This window comes from Pelobates fuscus, chromosome 1 (genome assembly GCF_036172605.1).
Source record: "Pelobates fuscus isolate aPelFus1 chromosome 1, aPelFus1.pri, whole genome shotgun sequence".
Lineage (NCBI taxonomy): Eukaryota > Metazoa > Chordata > Amphibia > Anura > Pelobatidae > Pelobates > Pelobates fuscus.
The window spans coordinates 88,364,292-88,381,960 of NC_086317.1; the positions used below are offsets into that span (position 1 = coordinate 88,364,292).

Below are 17,669 nucleotides of genomic sequence, written 5' to 3' on the forward strand. Positions count from 1 at the left end.
ACAGCACCATATATGTCAGTCATACTAGTATGTTCGCATGTTAAATATGTTTAGGACATGCCCTATTTTCCATCCTGTGTTTCCATGATAATCTAACAACTCGTTTGCTGTTTTATATTTTTTGTCAAACTCTTACAAAGTTCTATCCTATCCGGACCTCTTTGATGTTCTTTCATCTGCCTTTGAGGAACGTCTTCCTGGTTGGAGCTGTTCCGTATTTGTTTCCGGTTATTGGTCCTGTGTTAATGGTTATGGACTTTTACGTTTCGTTTGCTGATGATTACATCTACTGGTTTTCTGTTTTGAGTACTTTCGGTTATAGTGTGTGTCACATCTTCAAAAAAGAACAAAGTTTTTAGGGAGGTGCCTACTATTATACTGGGACTTGGTCTGGGAGTGGCCTATGTTACTATATATGCATTATTTTTTCATTATGTTTTGTATTATTTTCGGCTATTGGTGGACAGTAAAGAAAGGGATAAGCAATACTCGCCTTCGTGTCTTTAATAAAATCATGACTTTACGTCATGTAATAGCAAAATCATGTAATTTACATATGGAGACTGTTTTTTTTTTGTGATTTCAATAACCGCATTGTGATTTTTTTCTGCTCATTAAATTTCTGTGTAGAGTAGTTATCAAATCCGTATTATCTTAATTTATATAGTAAATGTCCTTATTGAAACTTGAAAAAAATACATTACTTGTGTTTCTGTGGAGTGAACATGTAAGAGTGAATAATAGGTTTACTATCGTATGTGTTGATCCATAGAAAATAACCTATTCACTGCAAGCAATATCTCGAACAATGTTTCTTTTGAACCTTGGTTGACTGCATCAACGTCAAAGCTCTTAACCACTAGGCTACACAAACTAGCAGAGATCAGTTCGGCACCGGAACTATATGGGTCTGTTAATGTATCACAGAACTCTGTGCCTTCTATAAAGGTTCCCCTCACATAACCTCTGTGTATCCCTCAACACTGTGTGCCTTCTGGAAATAGTTCCGCAAGACCCATCACACTGTGTGTCTGCTGAAGCATGCTGCAAGACTATCTCTGCAAGAGTTCCATTATTGTCTGTTATAAATTGGACTGGATCTAGTACCCCACCATCTTAAAATCTTCTCCAGGCAAAAATGTGACTGACTGTGTTCTGAATGCCCAGACCCTTTATTTTAGAACAAGATCTTTTTATTCAGTTAGGAAATGGCAGATACTGAAAAAAGTGGAATTAGCAGACATTTCAGTCACTCAGCACAGCACGCACTGGACAGCTGTAAGAGAACACACACTCAGGGAGGAATCCAAGACCTCCATGAAGAAAGAAATGGTCAGCACAATTTAAGGTCTTAGCAATGATCAAGAAATGTAAACAACTGCAGATGGGGAGAGCACCTGGCAACCAACGTTAAGGTCAAAGAATATTTAGTGGTGAAGGAAGCAATGCAAGCTCGTCTCATACACAACGTAGATCGTGGACAGCACATTGAGGACACAATGCATTTCCATTTTAAACGTCTGATTCTTTACCAGAAGAAAACCTAAGATTAAAAAAAATACAAAAAAAGTAGCAACCTTAACGAAGTCAAATGACCATATGTCTTAAGTTGTATATTCAGTGCTAGTCTGAGCAACCCTGTTAAACCGCACAAATGACCTCAAGTTTTGCTTTTGTTCTGGCAGCAAATGTGGTAGGGGTAGAGGTTCTTGTTGCTTATATACCCTCTTTTTTGCATGTACCTAGCCTAGATATGGTCCCATGTGATGCCTACATATAAATCGGTGACCAAAAGGTTGAAAACAGGCAGAATATCGGCTCCACACATGCTTCATCATTACGTAAAAGACAAGAAATTTTCCCCTACAGCAAATAATCAAGTAATGTGAGATTGTGGTTATTATTTCTAACACAGAAAAAAAAAAAAGGAGAGTAAAAAAAAAATATAAATAAAAAAATAGCCAAACACAAACCCTGCGGATTTTTGACAAATTCATGTACAGAGCTGTTTGCTTCCGATATCCACTACCTCCAAACACTGATCAGCAGTAGAGGGGAGGAGAGTTCAAATTGCAAAATTGTGGGTCAATAGCCATATAGGGACTATAGCTGCCTTGGATAATTTCCCCAAAATCAAATATAATTGCCTTAATTTTGCAACGGTCATTTCAATTAACAGTTCAGCATATAACCGTGTACACATATGTATTTGTGTGAGAGTAGTCTTTATGTATGAATTGTGTGTTTTACGTGCGATGTATTTATTTATGTGTGCCCAGTTTTAAATGTTAATTTGGTATTACATGTTAGCAGTTCTAGAAAACAGAATAATTTGATTTACATAATGAACCATCATTATGTAACAGTGATGGCATTGGTTTTTAATGTAAGCCATTAGGTAAAAATGCAAAATGTGACTTTTTTTGCAGATAAACAGTATAACAGGCCAGAATACACAAAACCTAGCTAGAACAATTACTGACACAGGTAGTGGAGTGCTGGCTATGAGAACCATATTCAGCAATTATTACCCTCTTTATTTGGGTAACCCGGTGAAGCAGAGGGGCACTACTCTTGAGTATCCTCATGTTAATCAGCAAATGGGACAGAATAAAAAAAAAAAGTACGTAAACAGTGGAAAACATTGTAATTTGGTAGTATTTTTTTTTCCTTTAACCTGGTGATGAAATTAAATCCCCCAGCTAAAGAGCATAAAAAGCTGATGAAAAAAAGCTCTCCCCATTCTCATTTTTAACCACTTAGTAGAAACCCCATTAAATATTGACATAACTAAGCAAAGAATCTCTTCAGACAGACATAACATGCAGTTACCGGATTTTAAAACTTTATAAATCCACCATGTGATAAAAAAAAATAAAGCATTCTTTAAATGCAGCAGTAAGCATGAGCTGTAATCCGGTGAAGGGGAGGTACTGCTCTTTCCAGCAATACTATAGAACAGTGACAATGCAGAATCAGCAGCTTCTCAATGGGGCTTTAGACAATAGCGAAGCCTATATACACAGGATATGGCGTCACAAAAAATGGCAACTAGTTCTTAAAGGACCATGTCACTGAAGTGCTTAACCCCTTAAGGACCAAACTTCAGGAATAAAAGGGAATAATGACGTGTCAGACATGTCATGTGTCCTTAAGGGGTTAAAGGACCATGTCACAGCTTGCTGAAGTGCTTTATGGGTGAGGAGTACCCTAGTTTATCAAAATACTGATTTCTATGAGAAATCAGCACTTTTATAAATTAACTAGGGAACTTCCCGAATTCCGTCCTACTTCCGTTAGCGCCCCTGAGCTAATGGAAGTGGCAGGCACGTTCTGCTTGAGCCTGCCTGCCTCCCCCTCGTCTTTATGGAATATTCATATGACTGTGTTGGCAAGTTCAATCAGGTTTCATTGGAATGCGTATGACATTCCACAGCAATCACGAGCTATCATAAGACAAAAGAAAGACTACTTTTTTTACGTTCAAGCCCGAAGTTGACAAAACTTGACAACATGCAGAGCTACCACATCACGTTTTGCCAATTCACAAATGCATCGCAATCCATGCGTCACAAGAGTTGCGTTATGGAAATTTGCAGAGTTTAACGCAATTCTATAATGAATCCTGTGCTCTACAGCTGTAATGTGGGCTAAAGAGAATCATGAGTATTATGTTCAGTCTCAAGACTCCCAGCAAAAGGCCCTTATTTATGGAACGTTCCACCGGTCAATCCTTCGTGAAAATACTCCACTTCTACCAAGGTTTGTTTTGGATCGAGATTTTTCTAAAATGCATCATTTTTATTTACAACGATTTGCTTTTCTTTTGTTTTCGGTTTAATACCGGCTCTCCACAACTCTCACTCACACTACCAGCTGGGAAAAACGGGCGATGACGTCACGTTATCTTGGCTCGCTGCCTGAATACAGCATTCAGAAAAGCAGGAGTGCTAACACCTCACACAAAGACAGTCTGCTACAACACTAACTCCGGGGACCATCTCCTCTACTTCTTTACTACCGACAGTGGTGAGCAGCGAAGGGAGAATAATTCCTCTGGAAAGGCTGACCACAGATTATGTATGTATACATGCCCGTGTGTTTTGTGTTTATCTGTATGAATGTATGTGTAGGAAAGTGATTTTTAAGTTATGCATTTAACTATATATCAGAATGTGTGGCTTGCTACGTGTGCTCGTGAGGCTGTGCGTTCAGTTAGTTTGATATGCGAGTTTGACTAATGTGGTATGACTAGAAGTGTGCTTTATTAGATATGTGTGACAGAGTGGCTTACTGTATGTGAGAGTATGGCAAAGTGTGTGTGTGTACAATTTGCCTTGGCATGCTGTTAACTCAGAGAACATCTAGATAGGGAGAGAAAAAAAAAATGTGGTTTGAGAAAAAAGAAAAAAAAAAAGTTTAATTCCTTTTTAATAGAAGTAGTGTCACAGCACAAATAATGTGAAGAAAGAGTAGGCGGTGACGTCACTTATTAACCCAGGGTTAAGCACACAGTGGGATAAATCCTAGTTCAAAACAGATTATCCGAATGAGTGGATCTGGACTAAACTAAAATGGAACAGACAAACTGTATTTTTTTTTTTACAATTTCTATTTTTTTCTGCTGGGAATTGTTACTGCTGAAGCAGAGCTTCCACTGGAAATGACTCTCAAATTACTTTCCATTTCTGAATTCTCAGATGTCACTAGTCTACTAGAATGCACACTCACCAAAAGGGAAAACGAGACCATCAATTCATTACAGTTTGGGATATGGCTTTTCAGAGTGCTGGATTATCGATTATCTCAATGCAACCCACATTGGCAACTGGGTTCATTAATGCACTCATATTGGCACTAACAATTTGCATTAAATGGAAGGCATGAGACAGCCAAATTTGCAAAGTCAAAATAATATGCAGGGCTATAGCATCATCTGATACTCTAAAAATATAAATATATTTTTCCCTGTGCAAAAGAGAAAGCTTACAAAAAAGAAAAATACATTAGTGCCAACCAGTTTACCTGGACAGCAGAAATTAAAAAAAAAAAAAAAAAAAAGAATTTCAAAATGAGTTAGAGTAGGGATAAAGTCTTGCAACAAAAAAATACAGTAAACTGTAGTGGTTATGGTTCTTTCTATCCTAATTCTGAAAACCAAGGTAGGCCCAGTAACATGAAATAAACAGAGGTACACATCAAATTATTTTATTTTACTAAGTGTTCCGTAATGACAACAGGCCCCTACAGACAAACCAATAGTAAACATGCAGGACATTCTATATAGGCATACGGTCTGTAAAATATGCCACAAGTCCTTAATGGCTAAATTAAGGCAATAGTAATAAAGAACATAGGTGACCTAAAATAAAAAGGGGAACAGCAATAAAAAAAAAAAACCAAAAAACACCATAACCTTTGTCTGGCCTACATATTACATGTGCTAGGCAATATAGCTTTTGGAGTTATATGGTGGCGGACCTAATATTATAGCAATAAAATATAATAATATTTATAGGAAAAAGTGCATGACAATCAGTGGCAGAATGGGAGCCATAGAAATTATTTGCAGGTGGCTTATCATACAGTATTGAAACAGACATATGTTACACAGGGGAAAAAAAACAGCAAAAGCGTGATCAATGAAGAAGTGTCTGTTTAGCTGGATAAAATATATACATACACGCACAGTACGGCATGGAGGGAGAAAGCAAACAAACGAAAACACAATAGATTCTCTATTCTTCTAACAGATTTTTTGCATGTCTCAGGTGACAAGTAGGAACTTTTTTTCATTCACGAAAACCTGTACTCAAGAGACGCTAAGCAGGAGCGAGCAGGGATTCTAAAGTGCTCACACTGTAACAGAAACAAAACAGCCTCCCTACTAAACTTTTCAGCTGATTGGCTAGGCACATGCTGATGATGTCACACTAAGGAAGCAAGAGGATTTGGTGAATCACTTATCAAAAACGAACAGACAAGAGATATAAGGGGTTATTTATTAAACCAGGGATGTGGAGAATCTTCAAATGAAACAACTCATGCAAAAATAAGATGGGTAAATTGGAAACAATACTCCGCTTATTTTTACAGCAAATAATGTATAATTATATAATTTAGAGAATATCCCCATAATATGTTTTACTGAAAGAAGCACTATAACCACCAATACATTTTGTTGATTGTGGTGCCAACAGTATTCTTAATGCCTTTAGTTTTGTTGGTTTTTGTCAATTTTGCATTTTGGAGTGGTTTGACAAAAACTGCGCCTTTCCCAGGATTGTAGGCCTTGCCCCAGTACTACTGAAATAATTATCAAATTATCTGTAACATGGCTATCCAACTTTGGCTGGCAATGAACGCTGGGACGGAGGTGGGAAAGCCTAGAGCCAATTACTGCATTCAAATATTGGATGGTAAAATGTGTGCATAATATTGGTGGTTACAGGGGGCCTGGCGTGGGTACCGCAAGAGCCACTTTCTTATAGATCATCTTGAAAATGATTTTACAGAAAATGGGTGACAACACTTGAAGGGACACTATAGTCACCATAACCTCTACAGCTTATTGTAGTGGTTCTGGTGTCTATAACCGGTCCCTGTGGGCTAATATAAACACTGCCTTTGCAGAAAACTAACAAACAGTGTTTACATTGCTGCCTAGTAACTCTCAGACGACTACTAGAGGCCCTTCTTGTGTCATTGCTGCTCAGTATTTATAGCATTGGCTTTCAGCATCTCCACACCATGCATGGAGACGCTGATTGTCGCTGTACAGATGCATCTCTATGAGGAGATGCTGACTAGCGCGGAGTGGTGTTGTGCTGCGCATACGCAATAGCCTCCCAATTCTTTCTGATAGGAAAACATTGGATTGGCTGTGATCATCAATTTTAAGGATATCACCCACGGAGGCGGACCTAAACATCCATACCAGGAATATAGTGTCAGGAATATATATTTGTATGCCTGAAACTATAGTGTTCCCTTAAGGATTCCTTGTATTATAAATCAGTTAAAAACCTACTTATTGTGCTTAGAAATCTTTCACCAATTGTACTTTAGAAAATACTAAAATATAAACTACAAGGGAAAAATATTCTCATTAAAAACCAAACTTCTTTAAAAAAAAAAAAAAAAAAAAGTTTTCATTGAACAATGAATTAACATATCATTTTTTACCCCTACAATGAGGTTTTCCTCATACAAAAGGATTGATAAATTAACATTACTGCTAATCCACGCTTGCTAGCTACCAGCAAGAATGAAAACAATGAAGTAGAAAAAAAAATATATTTTTATTCTGCATGAAAATTAGACTGTGCGTTGCGCTAACCAGAATAAAAGTGCACAAGCTGTTCTAGCTGTGTAGGATGTTTGTCCAGTAACCATTACAATGATTTTTAGTGGTTACCCCCAAAGCTCAGAATTTTATGGAAATAAATGTACACTCCAAACAATTTTTTTTTCTTCAACTCAGTTATTGTTGCCTGAAATTTTGGCAAAATCAATCCAGATAAAATTAAGTGTTTAGCTAATTACCATGAATGTCAATTAAAGGGACACTATACACATCCAGACCACTTCAGCTCATTGTTTTAGAGAAACGGCAATGTTTACATTGCAGCACTAAGACAGCATCTAGTAACGGTCTTTTGGTGCTAACTGATGCTGGATGTTCTCACGCACTGCATTAAAGGAGCACTATAGTACCAGGAAAACAAACTAGTTTTCCAGGCACCATAGGGTCATTCCCCCCCCCCCCCCCCCCAACCCTCACAGACCCCCTTCTGCCACTTACCTTTCTCCAGCGCCAGGCTCCCTCTGTGCTGGGGAACTCTCTACCCCCCGCCGACGTCAGATCCGAATGCACATGTGCGGCAAGAGCCGCACATGCATTCAAACCGCCCATAGGAAAGCATTACTCAATGCTTTCCTATGGACGTCCAGCGTCGTCTCACTGTGATTTTCACAGAGAGAATCGTGGTCAGTGAGACAGCCACTAGAGGCTGGATTAACCCTCAGTGAAACATGGCAGTTTCTCTGAAACTATCTTTTCAGCTGCAGGGTTAAACCTAGAGGGATCTGGCACCCAGACCACTTTATTGAGCTGAAGTTGTCTGGGTGCCTCTAGTGGTCCTTTAAGAAATGCAGCATCAGCTATTACCCATTGGAAAGCATTGATTGAATGCTTTCCTATGTGGAGGACCTAATGCAAATTATCAAACCCTCGTTAAGTGATGACGGAAGAGGCGCGACCCAGCACTGAGATCAGGTATGTAAATAAAAAAGTTTAACCCTTTATTCACCGTGGTGGTGGTGGTGGTGGTGGGGAGGTTGGGTTAGGGGGAGACTGAGGGCGCTATAGTGCCAGGAATACAGGTTTGTTTTCCTGGCACTATAGTATGTCTTTAATCACTGCTCAATAATCGTTATCAGCCTGTGAGTAAACCTTTCCTTATACATCTGTTAGAGTGACACCCAGTAGAATAGCATTCAGTGATACTGATTATTATTACTTCAAACCTGAGGAAGAAGAGGAAAAAAAAAAAAAACTCTCTAAAGCTTGTCTTTTAAGTATTATGATAGACTAATAAAAAAATATCATGCGTCGTGATACTCTGGTAAACCTCTTATCGGTTCCACCAATTATTAGAGCCGATATTTAGCATTTTACAGATAATCAGTATCACCCTTGTAATTTACCAATATTATCGATGACTTGCTCACCTCTCCCAGTCACCACACGCTGTCTTCTACATGTGAAAACTCTAGCCACCAGCCAAAGAAAATAATCATTGTGACCTCATGTCACCCCTTTCTAAGAGTGCCCACATGCGGAGATCAGATGAAGGCAGGGAGGTGAGACAGTGAATAATCAACAGTAATGTACTGGGCTGGCTAACAGAGTTATGGGAGTGTGGCTGCTCACAGCAGACTCCTATCAGTAACAACACTGTAGATGCTGGGATCTCAGCACGTACAGTCTGCCTGAGAGTGATAGTAGTGCGATATGTGACAGAATGTTAAGTCAATGCCAGATTTCAGTAGAAATTGTGTAACTATACAGAATATCGGATTTTATGGAGATAATTTGACTAGATCAATTATGCCTAACCTAGGCACTTCAGGTATGTTAACCAAATAGCAGATCATTGTCAGTCAGCCTGAAATAAGCAGAGGGTGGGGTGGCATGACTTCGCCATGAGTGGGGTAGGGTCATTTTAAAATAGAAAAATGGTACAATAGATGAGTCAAACTGCTCATCATGCTGCTGTCAAGTTAAAATGTACCTCATTATAAAATAAGATTGGTCTGGGCTTCCATGTTCAAAGTCATATGGGGGATAGACAACAGCAAATTCCAGTAAATATAAATAATTTCTAGAATAAGGTCTAGTCTATAAGCGTTTGCTGTAGGAAATCACTTTTAGCTACACTTAGATACAACTTTCCAAAGAAACTTTAGATGAACGAAGCTGTGCACAAACAACATACCAAAGGGATTTTGTTGATTCAATCACAAAAAGGACAGCAGAGGTACTGCTATTTTCAGAATTGCTTTGTGAAAGAATGCAACACTTTGAGCTAGCAACATTTCAATTCAAAGAGTCATCTCAACATCATTTTACAAGCTCATTTCAGCACTGTTACATGAATTAGGTAAAATGTTAGCAGGTCATAGTCTACACAGCATTCCATGGACTATTATGGCCCTGACACAGATCTATTTATTTCAGTAAATTGTTAACAATGTATAGAGTTATTTTCAGGGTGATCAGAAACATAGAAAACTTGTCCTGCCAACACAAAATCTGGAGAACTGGAAGATGTAAGTGAGTGGAAAGAGGTGCACTCAGCAACATTTAAAGGGAACAAGTTGTAAAGGAGACCGAGCAGCTAGAGCAGTTGCCATTGATTAAAACACATTAAAAATGGATTTATTCTCTAAACTCTGAACTAAGAGATGTAAGCAAACATGGCTGATTTGGAGAAATTCTCCAACTGAGGTATAGTCACAGCTTGAATATTTGAGCCTGAATATAGAGGCAATGCTTTACTATAGGGAAGGACTATTGCGTATAGCACTCGCTGCACATGCATATCAGATCCCTCCCATTGGATGAGGTTTGTGGAGGCGGAATGTGTCCCAGCAATGAGAGATGTCTGCGTTTTTAAATGCTTTATGTGCTAGGGGCCCGGTGGGACACCAGAGCCTTGTATTCCTAACACTACAGATTCACTTTAACAGGAAGAGTGAGATCCAATAATAAAGAGAAACGCAAGCCAGGAAAACCTCCCTTTTATTTTAACACTAGACATGCAGTACATCCATTGGCATCCACACCAAATGGCAACAGGGGTCAAGTGCGCCCTCCCGCCCCCCTCCCCCCCGCCATCTTGGTATGTTTTCTAAGAATATCACTGGGCACAGCCTTGTCAGAATGATGGCTGCAGAGGTTAACCAGGAAGACTATGCAAAATAGGAGTTATACTAAATCTTGCTAGATACAATGTGTGCTATAACTAGATTCCACGTCATTCCTGTTACCATAATGCTGCAGCTCATGCGGGGGTCAGTGTGACCTGCAGTCCCACTAGTGACGGCACCAGGTAATGGCCATTAAGGGACATAAATGGCAAGCGTTTGTAAACACCGGCCTGACCATTCTTCATCTACCATGCATGTCAGCACTCTGAGTGTTTGACAGGATAAGGTGGTTACATTTTGAGTTCATTACCGTCCTGGAGGATAGTTTTGTGCGGTTTATGCCACCTCGGTATCTGACGAGATGCCACTGAGATTGTGTCAAGACTTTAAAGTAAGTGAGTATAGTTATTAGGCTGCACGTGTATTGCTGTACTCTGGAGGCGTAGCTTGACACAACGGAATGCTTTAATACAATCAAATTATACTGTACACCGCAGACCCAACCTGTGTATGAAAATACAACGAAGAAAAAGATATTGTTGCTGAACAGTTTCTTTCACTTTTTCTCCTTCTCCATTATTTTTGTTCTTGTGTTACTTTTTACAGAGCTCACTCCACAATTATGTACTGACCAAGATTACTGTGTTGATGTCCAGTACATAATGGCCTTTCATTCTACCACAGAAAAAGAGAAAACACAATAATCTATTGTATTGTCTCAAAAACATGGAAAGTTACACATGCATGAAGTTTGATTGTCCCACAAATATAAATTATTTATTTGCAAGAATATTTTTTTTACTCCAGTATCTGTATTGATAATATGGTACATATGGAATAGGGATCCAGCTTGTATCACTAAAACATAAATAAAAAATACAAGGGAAGGGAAGCAATAGGCTTATGGATATACTTGTTAGTATTTGGAGTGTATAAACTGTATGTTTTTTACATTTTGGTTCCTGAGGAAGTTTCCTAAGGGGAACGAAACGCATAGAACCATATTTTAATGTAATTTTACTATATGCCAATAAATCCATTGTTTTCTACTTTCAACCATTGGGAGAGTGTGAACTTCTTGGTCTCCAGATTGGCGTTACTACAACGAACAGGACTTACCCCCCTACCTATAGGGGTGGCAACCTGAAGGCTTACTATATACACAACACATCTGTGAGTGTAACCTTGAACCATTGGGCAATTAATAAGACCACAACAGTATTACGCTATGTTGTATTTTTTATTTATGTTTTAGTGATACAAGCTGGATCCCTATTCCATATGTACCATATTATACTTTTTATATAGTTACCATTTTGGGAGGTAACTGAAGGGAAGCAAGTATCCAAAGTTAAGTTTAACCTTTTATTCCACGGGTGATTTGGTGGAAGACATTTTGTATCTGTATTGATAAGGCTAATAAATAATTCTAATTTACTACAGACATTTAAACCCCTTAAGGGCCAGACTTCTGGAATAAAAGGCAATCATGATATGTCACACATGTCATGTGTCCTTAAGGGGTTAAATGGGCACTCTAAGCCTAGAGGCCCCTGGCACTGCCTCAGTAATTTAAAGTGCCAGAAAACAGTTGTTTTCCTGGCACTGTAGCTCCATATAGTGCCCACCTCCCCGTAGTGAAGGGGTTTAAACAATAAAAAAATAAAAATAAAAGGGGGGGAGGGAGGGGAATTGGGGTTGATGTCCCTCTGCACTGGTTCATACTCTGCCTCTGCTCCTGCTGCCAGCGGGGGAGACCTAATGTGCATGTGCGGCGAAATCAATGCTCGCATTAGGACTTACCCCAATAGAAAAATAATTGTATAATGCTTTTCTATGGGGCTTCTGGTGACGCTGAGCATCCTCACGCTATGCACGAGGATGCCCAGGTTAAATTAGGTGACCAAAAGGCGCCTAACAACCTTGAAGTCCCTCTAGTGGCCGTCTGATAGACAACCACTAGTGGTGGAGTTAACCCTTCAATAAAACTGCAATAATTACTACACCCAGACCACTTTAATGAGCTGAAGTGGTCTGGGTGCCTATTGTGTCCTTGTAAGAAACATTTTTTTATAAATCAACTCTGAGGCACCACCTTTAATCTTGCTACAACGATAATGCAGAATTAACACTTCTGCATTATTAGTGTCAATTTTGCCCAACCTGGATGACAATTAATTGGCTGAGAGTGGGTCTATGTTGGACGTCAATGTTGAAGCGGTTATTTTTGCCAAAATGTCAATTTGCAGGGTTATTCACTAGTGTGTAAATTGTCAGGGATTGAATATTCATTGTAAATTTTAGGCCGACAAAAAACAAACGGATCAGAAGAATTTTCTCAATTGTCGCTACTGCGTCTGTACATTTTAAAAGGAACATTTCAAACACCACAACCACTACTGAGTACTGTGTAATGTAGAATGGTTTGACTATGTAGGAGCTTTGTTGCAGACATAGAAGCTGCTATCCGAGCCAAGCCTGGCAGTTTGTCTTTCAGTGGATAGTAGTGGAAGCGGGCAACAGTGCCCAGCAGAACCTAGGTAAGTGAAGGCATTCTAGAACAGTTTAGCTACTTACAATGGGGGGGAGGGGGAAAAGCACCAGGACGCGCTGTTGTGTTCTGGTGCTTAGTGTTGTTCCTTCAATGAGGATCTGTAAGATATTTAACCCCTTAAGGACCAAACTTCTGTAATAAAAGGGAATCATGACATGACACACGTCATGTGTCCTTAAGGGGTTAAACAAACTGATCCTTGTACAGAAGGAGCACACAGCAGGCACCTAGTAACCGTGTGAGTGTGATCGTTTGACTATTTATTTAGGATTAGCACTAGGGAACTCCTGACACCAAAACCACTACAATTGTAGTAGTTACAGTGCTTCGCTTTCCGCTTTTTAAATTCGTCTCTCTCATAAGTTCTACAAGTACTTGCCAACCCATTCATTAGTTAAATGTCTTTGAAATAGAGAGAAAAAAATGTAATTCCATCCCTGCCATGCGAATAGAATTGAGATGAACTGCTCACATCTTCCAGAATATTCATCTGAGACAGCTTATTCTGTAGTCTCCATTTAGAACGTCAAGTGTCCTGATAGAGGAACACAGTGAGACATTTATTGTATACAGGGATTCCGGTTGGAACGTGACACCAGCGATCCCTCTGCCTCTGCTCCAAACTGCCGTGTTGGCATTACGCAAGCTGGTGGGGCCTCGCCTTTGACCCGAGAGCGGTCCTACCGGAGTCCCCGGCTCCAGGCCCGAGAAGTAGGCCCCACCGAGGTGGATGATATTAATGTATGTACGTGGCGAGGCTGAGATATCCGAGGGCCACGGAGGAAGGGAGGGGAGGATAGCGGACGAGGTAGAATGAACCGTGGTTGACGGGGCTCCTCCCCCGGCAAAGGCCCGGCCCCGCCCGCCCACCTATCCGGGGCAGCACGAATGCCAGGCCCGGGAGCCACAGATAGCCAGCCGGCCGGCTACTACAAGGTCACAGCACTGCGGCCTAGCGGGGGAAAACGAGACCCGCATCGTGGACAGGGGCGAAGAAACCAAGGATTACACGGGCCGCTGCTGCCGCCTCCTCCTTATGGTGCACAGACAACCTATTAATATCAGGGGCCCTGTCTCCTTATAGTGCATAACAAGCCAGCCATTATCAGGCCCCTACCTCCTTATAGTGCATTCTAAAGCAGTCAGTATCAGGCCCCCTGCCTCCTAATAGTGCATAATCAGTCACTATCTGGGCCCTTGCCTTCTTACAGTGCATAATAAAATCAGACCACATCAGGGCCCCTACCTCCTTATAGTGCATAATTAGCCAGTCAATAGCAGGACCCCTGCCTACTTATAGTGCATTCTAAATCAGTAAATATCAGGGCCCCTTTCTCCTTACAGTGTATAATAAATCAGTCAATATCAGGGACCCTGCCTCTTTATAATGTACATAAAAACAATATCAAGGGCCCATTCCTGCTTATTGAGCCCAACTTGTTTAAAGCACGTTTAATAGACACATGTATGTTTGGTTCTCTAAACATGCAATGTGCTTATGTAAAGCAAGAGATTGGTGCCCAGTTGATGAACCCCAATAGTGACAGCTATAATAAACGCACTATAAACGCTGGCCTGCTGGGTGGGGGTTATCTGTCAAAATAAAAACAACGGTGCCTAATCTTTTGGCATCCCAGCTTTATTTGGGTTACCTTTCCCATGATGCTTGGGCTGAAAATTGGCTAGAGTGCCAAATGGTTAGTAATCATTGGAATAAACCCAACTGGCAAACACCTGAAACCCCAAATACACCAGAGAGAGGGTCACAACACCCTGCCATTCCGACGCCCGCCCTATAGAAGGCACATCACTGCAATTTGAGGGCCTCAGACAGCCTGGCAACATATGGAGCCTGCCTGACTCCTTTTTATGAAACCATAGTGGGTGGCACATACTAGATTTTAATGCCAGCCCTATCACCTAGCTGGAGGGTGTCCCCCCCCCCCCCCCCCCCGCCCAAATGTGTCCCTGTACCCTGCTCTGTCTATCATCAGCACTTGGATGGACATCGCAGATCTAGCCCCCCGAAGCTATTCATGTACCAAAATAGCGGGTCTCTTGTCAAACATTGTCACCTTCAACCCACAATCGAACACTAGAACGAAACACTGTTACTCTAACATTCTACAGGAATCAGTGAACCCCACTATCCAGTACAGGTCCCCCAACAACAACAGATCTCCACCCAAGCCACAAACCTTCCTTTACTTGACATGTCTTTCTACCCCCAACCCTAGACCCCCACCAGGCGTTGTGTGGCCCCCTAGTCGATCCCTTCCCCCCCATAAGCCGGACCTGTTTTCTTCGGGTGCGTTTCCTGGTGCTGTAGGGCGTGTTTGTGGTCATGTTTCAGCGGCTTGGGCTGGTATTTGGCGCTGGCTTCTGCTCCATGCTGCAGGTTTGGGGCTGGTGGGTGCTTACTGTGGCTATAACAGTAGTAATGGTTGTGAGACGGCGGAGAGTGGAGATGATGATGCTGCTGCTGCTGTCCAGGCTGCTCCTCCATTGAAGGTGTCTGGGCTCCCCTGTGCTGGATGCAGAGCACAGAGCCCCGTTTCTGGATGGGAATGTGCAGATGTGCTTCTTACACTAGGGCAAGCCGGTTGGCTTAGGGACTTTCTAGAAACGATTGACTGTCTCTCTCCAGCAATCAGGCATCTCCAAGTCCTTCTCTTTCCCTCCCACAAGCCCCTGATTGCCTCCTCCCCATGGTCCCCTCCCATTCTTCCTTCCTCTATCACCCCTCCTTCACTGCCTGCATAACCTCACACAGGGCTGGGCTTTCAACGTCAGCACTATGGCCCTCTATTCCTGTGCAACAGCATTATCCACACAGCACAGTTACAGCTCAAGGAAAGTACATTCCACTGCAGCAAACTCACACTACATGCTGGAGCAGGGACAGTGTATAGACAGGCCAGTGTATCTCATGCATGGAGATATAAGTTGTATCCCTGGAAAAATGCAAGGCTCGCTAATGTGTAATGATGATGCAAAATACTTTGTAGCAGTGGATAGTTTTAGCTGTGTTCAGCACTGTGTGTGTGCTTGTGTATTTAGTGACAGTTGCCAGATCTTGTGTGTGTTTATTTTACAGGGTTCTTATTCACTAAATCAAGAATCATTCATTTACAAGGGAATATCAAATTTGAGGGCAACGCAGAAAATGTTTCCAACTCACTTGGGGTTTATGCCTTGAAACTGGGAAGTGTGGAGAACTGGCAAAGGAATTGCAAATCTGAAATCAGAACAGTCTAGGGGAAATGATCTGATTTGGAGACCCTTTGAAATGCAACAGCTTTGTCTGCAATTTGCAATTCCCTTACTGATATTTCTTAATTCTCTGTTTGGAGAATTAACTACACAATGTTGCATGTCAATACAATGAGACCTTCAATTAAAGTGGTTTTAAAGGAACAATCCGAGCATTATAACCAGTGAAGCTTGCTGTAGTGGGTATGGTGCCTAGATCCAAGTGTAATTTGCCAAACCATTTTAGAATGGTTTGACAACATATAAAGGTCACCTAGGTGCTCCTGCCACATCCTGTCTTTATGAGATTGAGGCTCTATCCATCCTAGGCACAGCCAGTACATGACAGTACTCAAACGCTAACAATGTTATCTGACAAGCAGAATTCTGAAACAGGGACTGGGGTTGACCCAGATGGGTTGTCAAACAGTTCTATTGCAGTTTGACAAATTACACTGGGATGCATTCAGGGCACTCCTGACACTATAACCACTACAATAGTTCAGTAGTGATTATAGTGTTCGGTGTTTTTCTTTAATGAGTGTTACTTCTGGTTGTGAGTGTTATAGTTGGTTGTAGTTTCAGGGCATGAATTGGCAGACTTTTGATTTACTTTATTTATATTTACTATAATTAATTCCTTGTGCCAGATCTCAGTATCGGGATGCTGCCATTTTGTTTTCCTCTGTCCATGATGTTTGCAACTTGCCCACCTGTTGGGTTCTTTTGACAGATGTATTGTGGATAAATTAGCTTAACAACTGAAATGGAACTTTTTTAAGCTCTGCACATTGCCACAGATTTCCAAAGATTACGTGGACGATAAGAAAAAGTAGTCTCTCTCTCTCTCTCTCTCTCTCTCTCTCTCTCTCTCTATATATATATATATATATATATATACACACACACACACAAATTGTAGTTTTCTGGCACTCTTCCGTCTTCCACACAGCCTATTGAAATAACAGGGTGCACCCCCAGCACAAATAATGTATCCAAAAATGATGAAAGCACTCAATGGTTTTGTAAAGTGAAATTTTGTTATTCACAATCGCATATAAAATATCAACGTTTTGGCCAACAACCGGCCTTTATCAAGGCTTGAACAAACAAACAAACAAACAACTGATGCATTTCAAAAATATAAAAATAAGGTGAATCAAAAATAAAAACCAAAACTCTGCACATACTGAGCTTAACCCGTTTCTTCATGAGGTATAACGCCACATCCAGCAGTCATTGGGGTATCATTACTCAGCCAGAAACATGAGTCCCGGCTCCCGGGCTCGCTAATATGAATTGTGTACATATTTCTATGCCCAGAATGTCATATTTTGGCTGAGAACGATCTGCTGACGCTCTCAGCCAATTATTGGTAGGTAGGATTGGCACCCAGCTTCTGCATCTCTGCAGATTCCAGATGTCGTAA

General features: G+C 40.9%; 1 protein-coding gene across 1 annotated transcript in view; it reads right to left on the reverse strand.

Moving 5' to 3' along the window:
• Positions 1-15,655, reverse strand: part of NUFIP2 (nuclear FMR1 interacting protein 2) — a 34,688-nt gene extending 19,033 nt beyond the window's left edge. The window contains exon 1 of the mRNA XM_063444233.1: positions 15,284-15,655. Within this exon, the coding sequence (XP_063300303.1) occupies positions 15,284-15,494 (211 nt within the window). The 5' untranslated portion in view covers positions 15,495-15,655. The remainder of the gene's footprint in view (positions 1-15,283) is intronic.
• Positions 15,656-17,669: the final 2,014 nt, after the last annotated feature.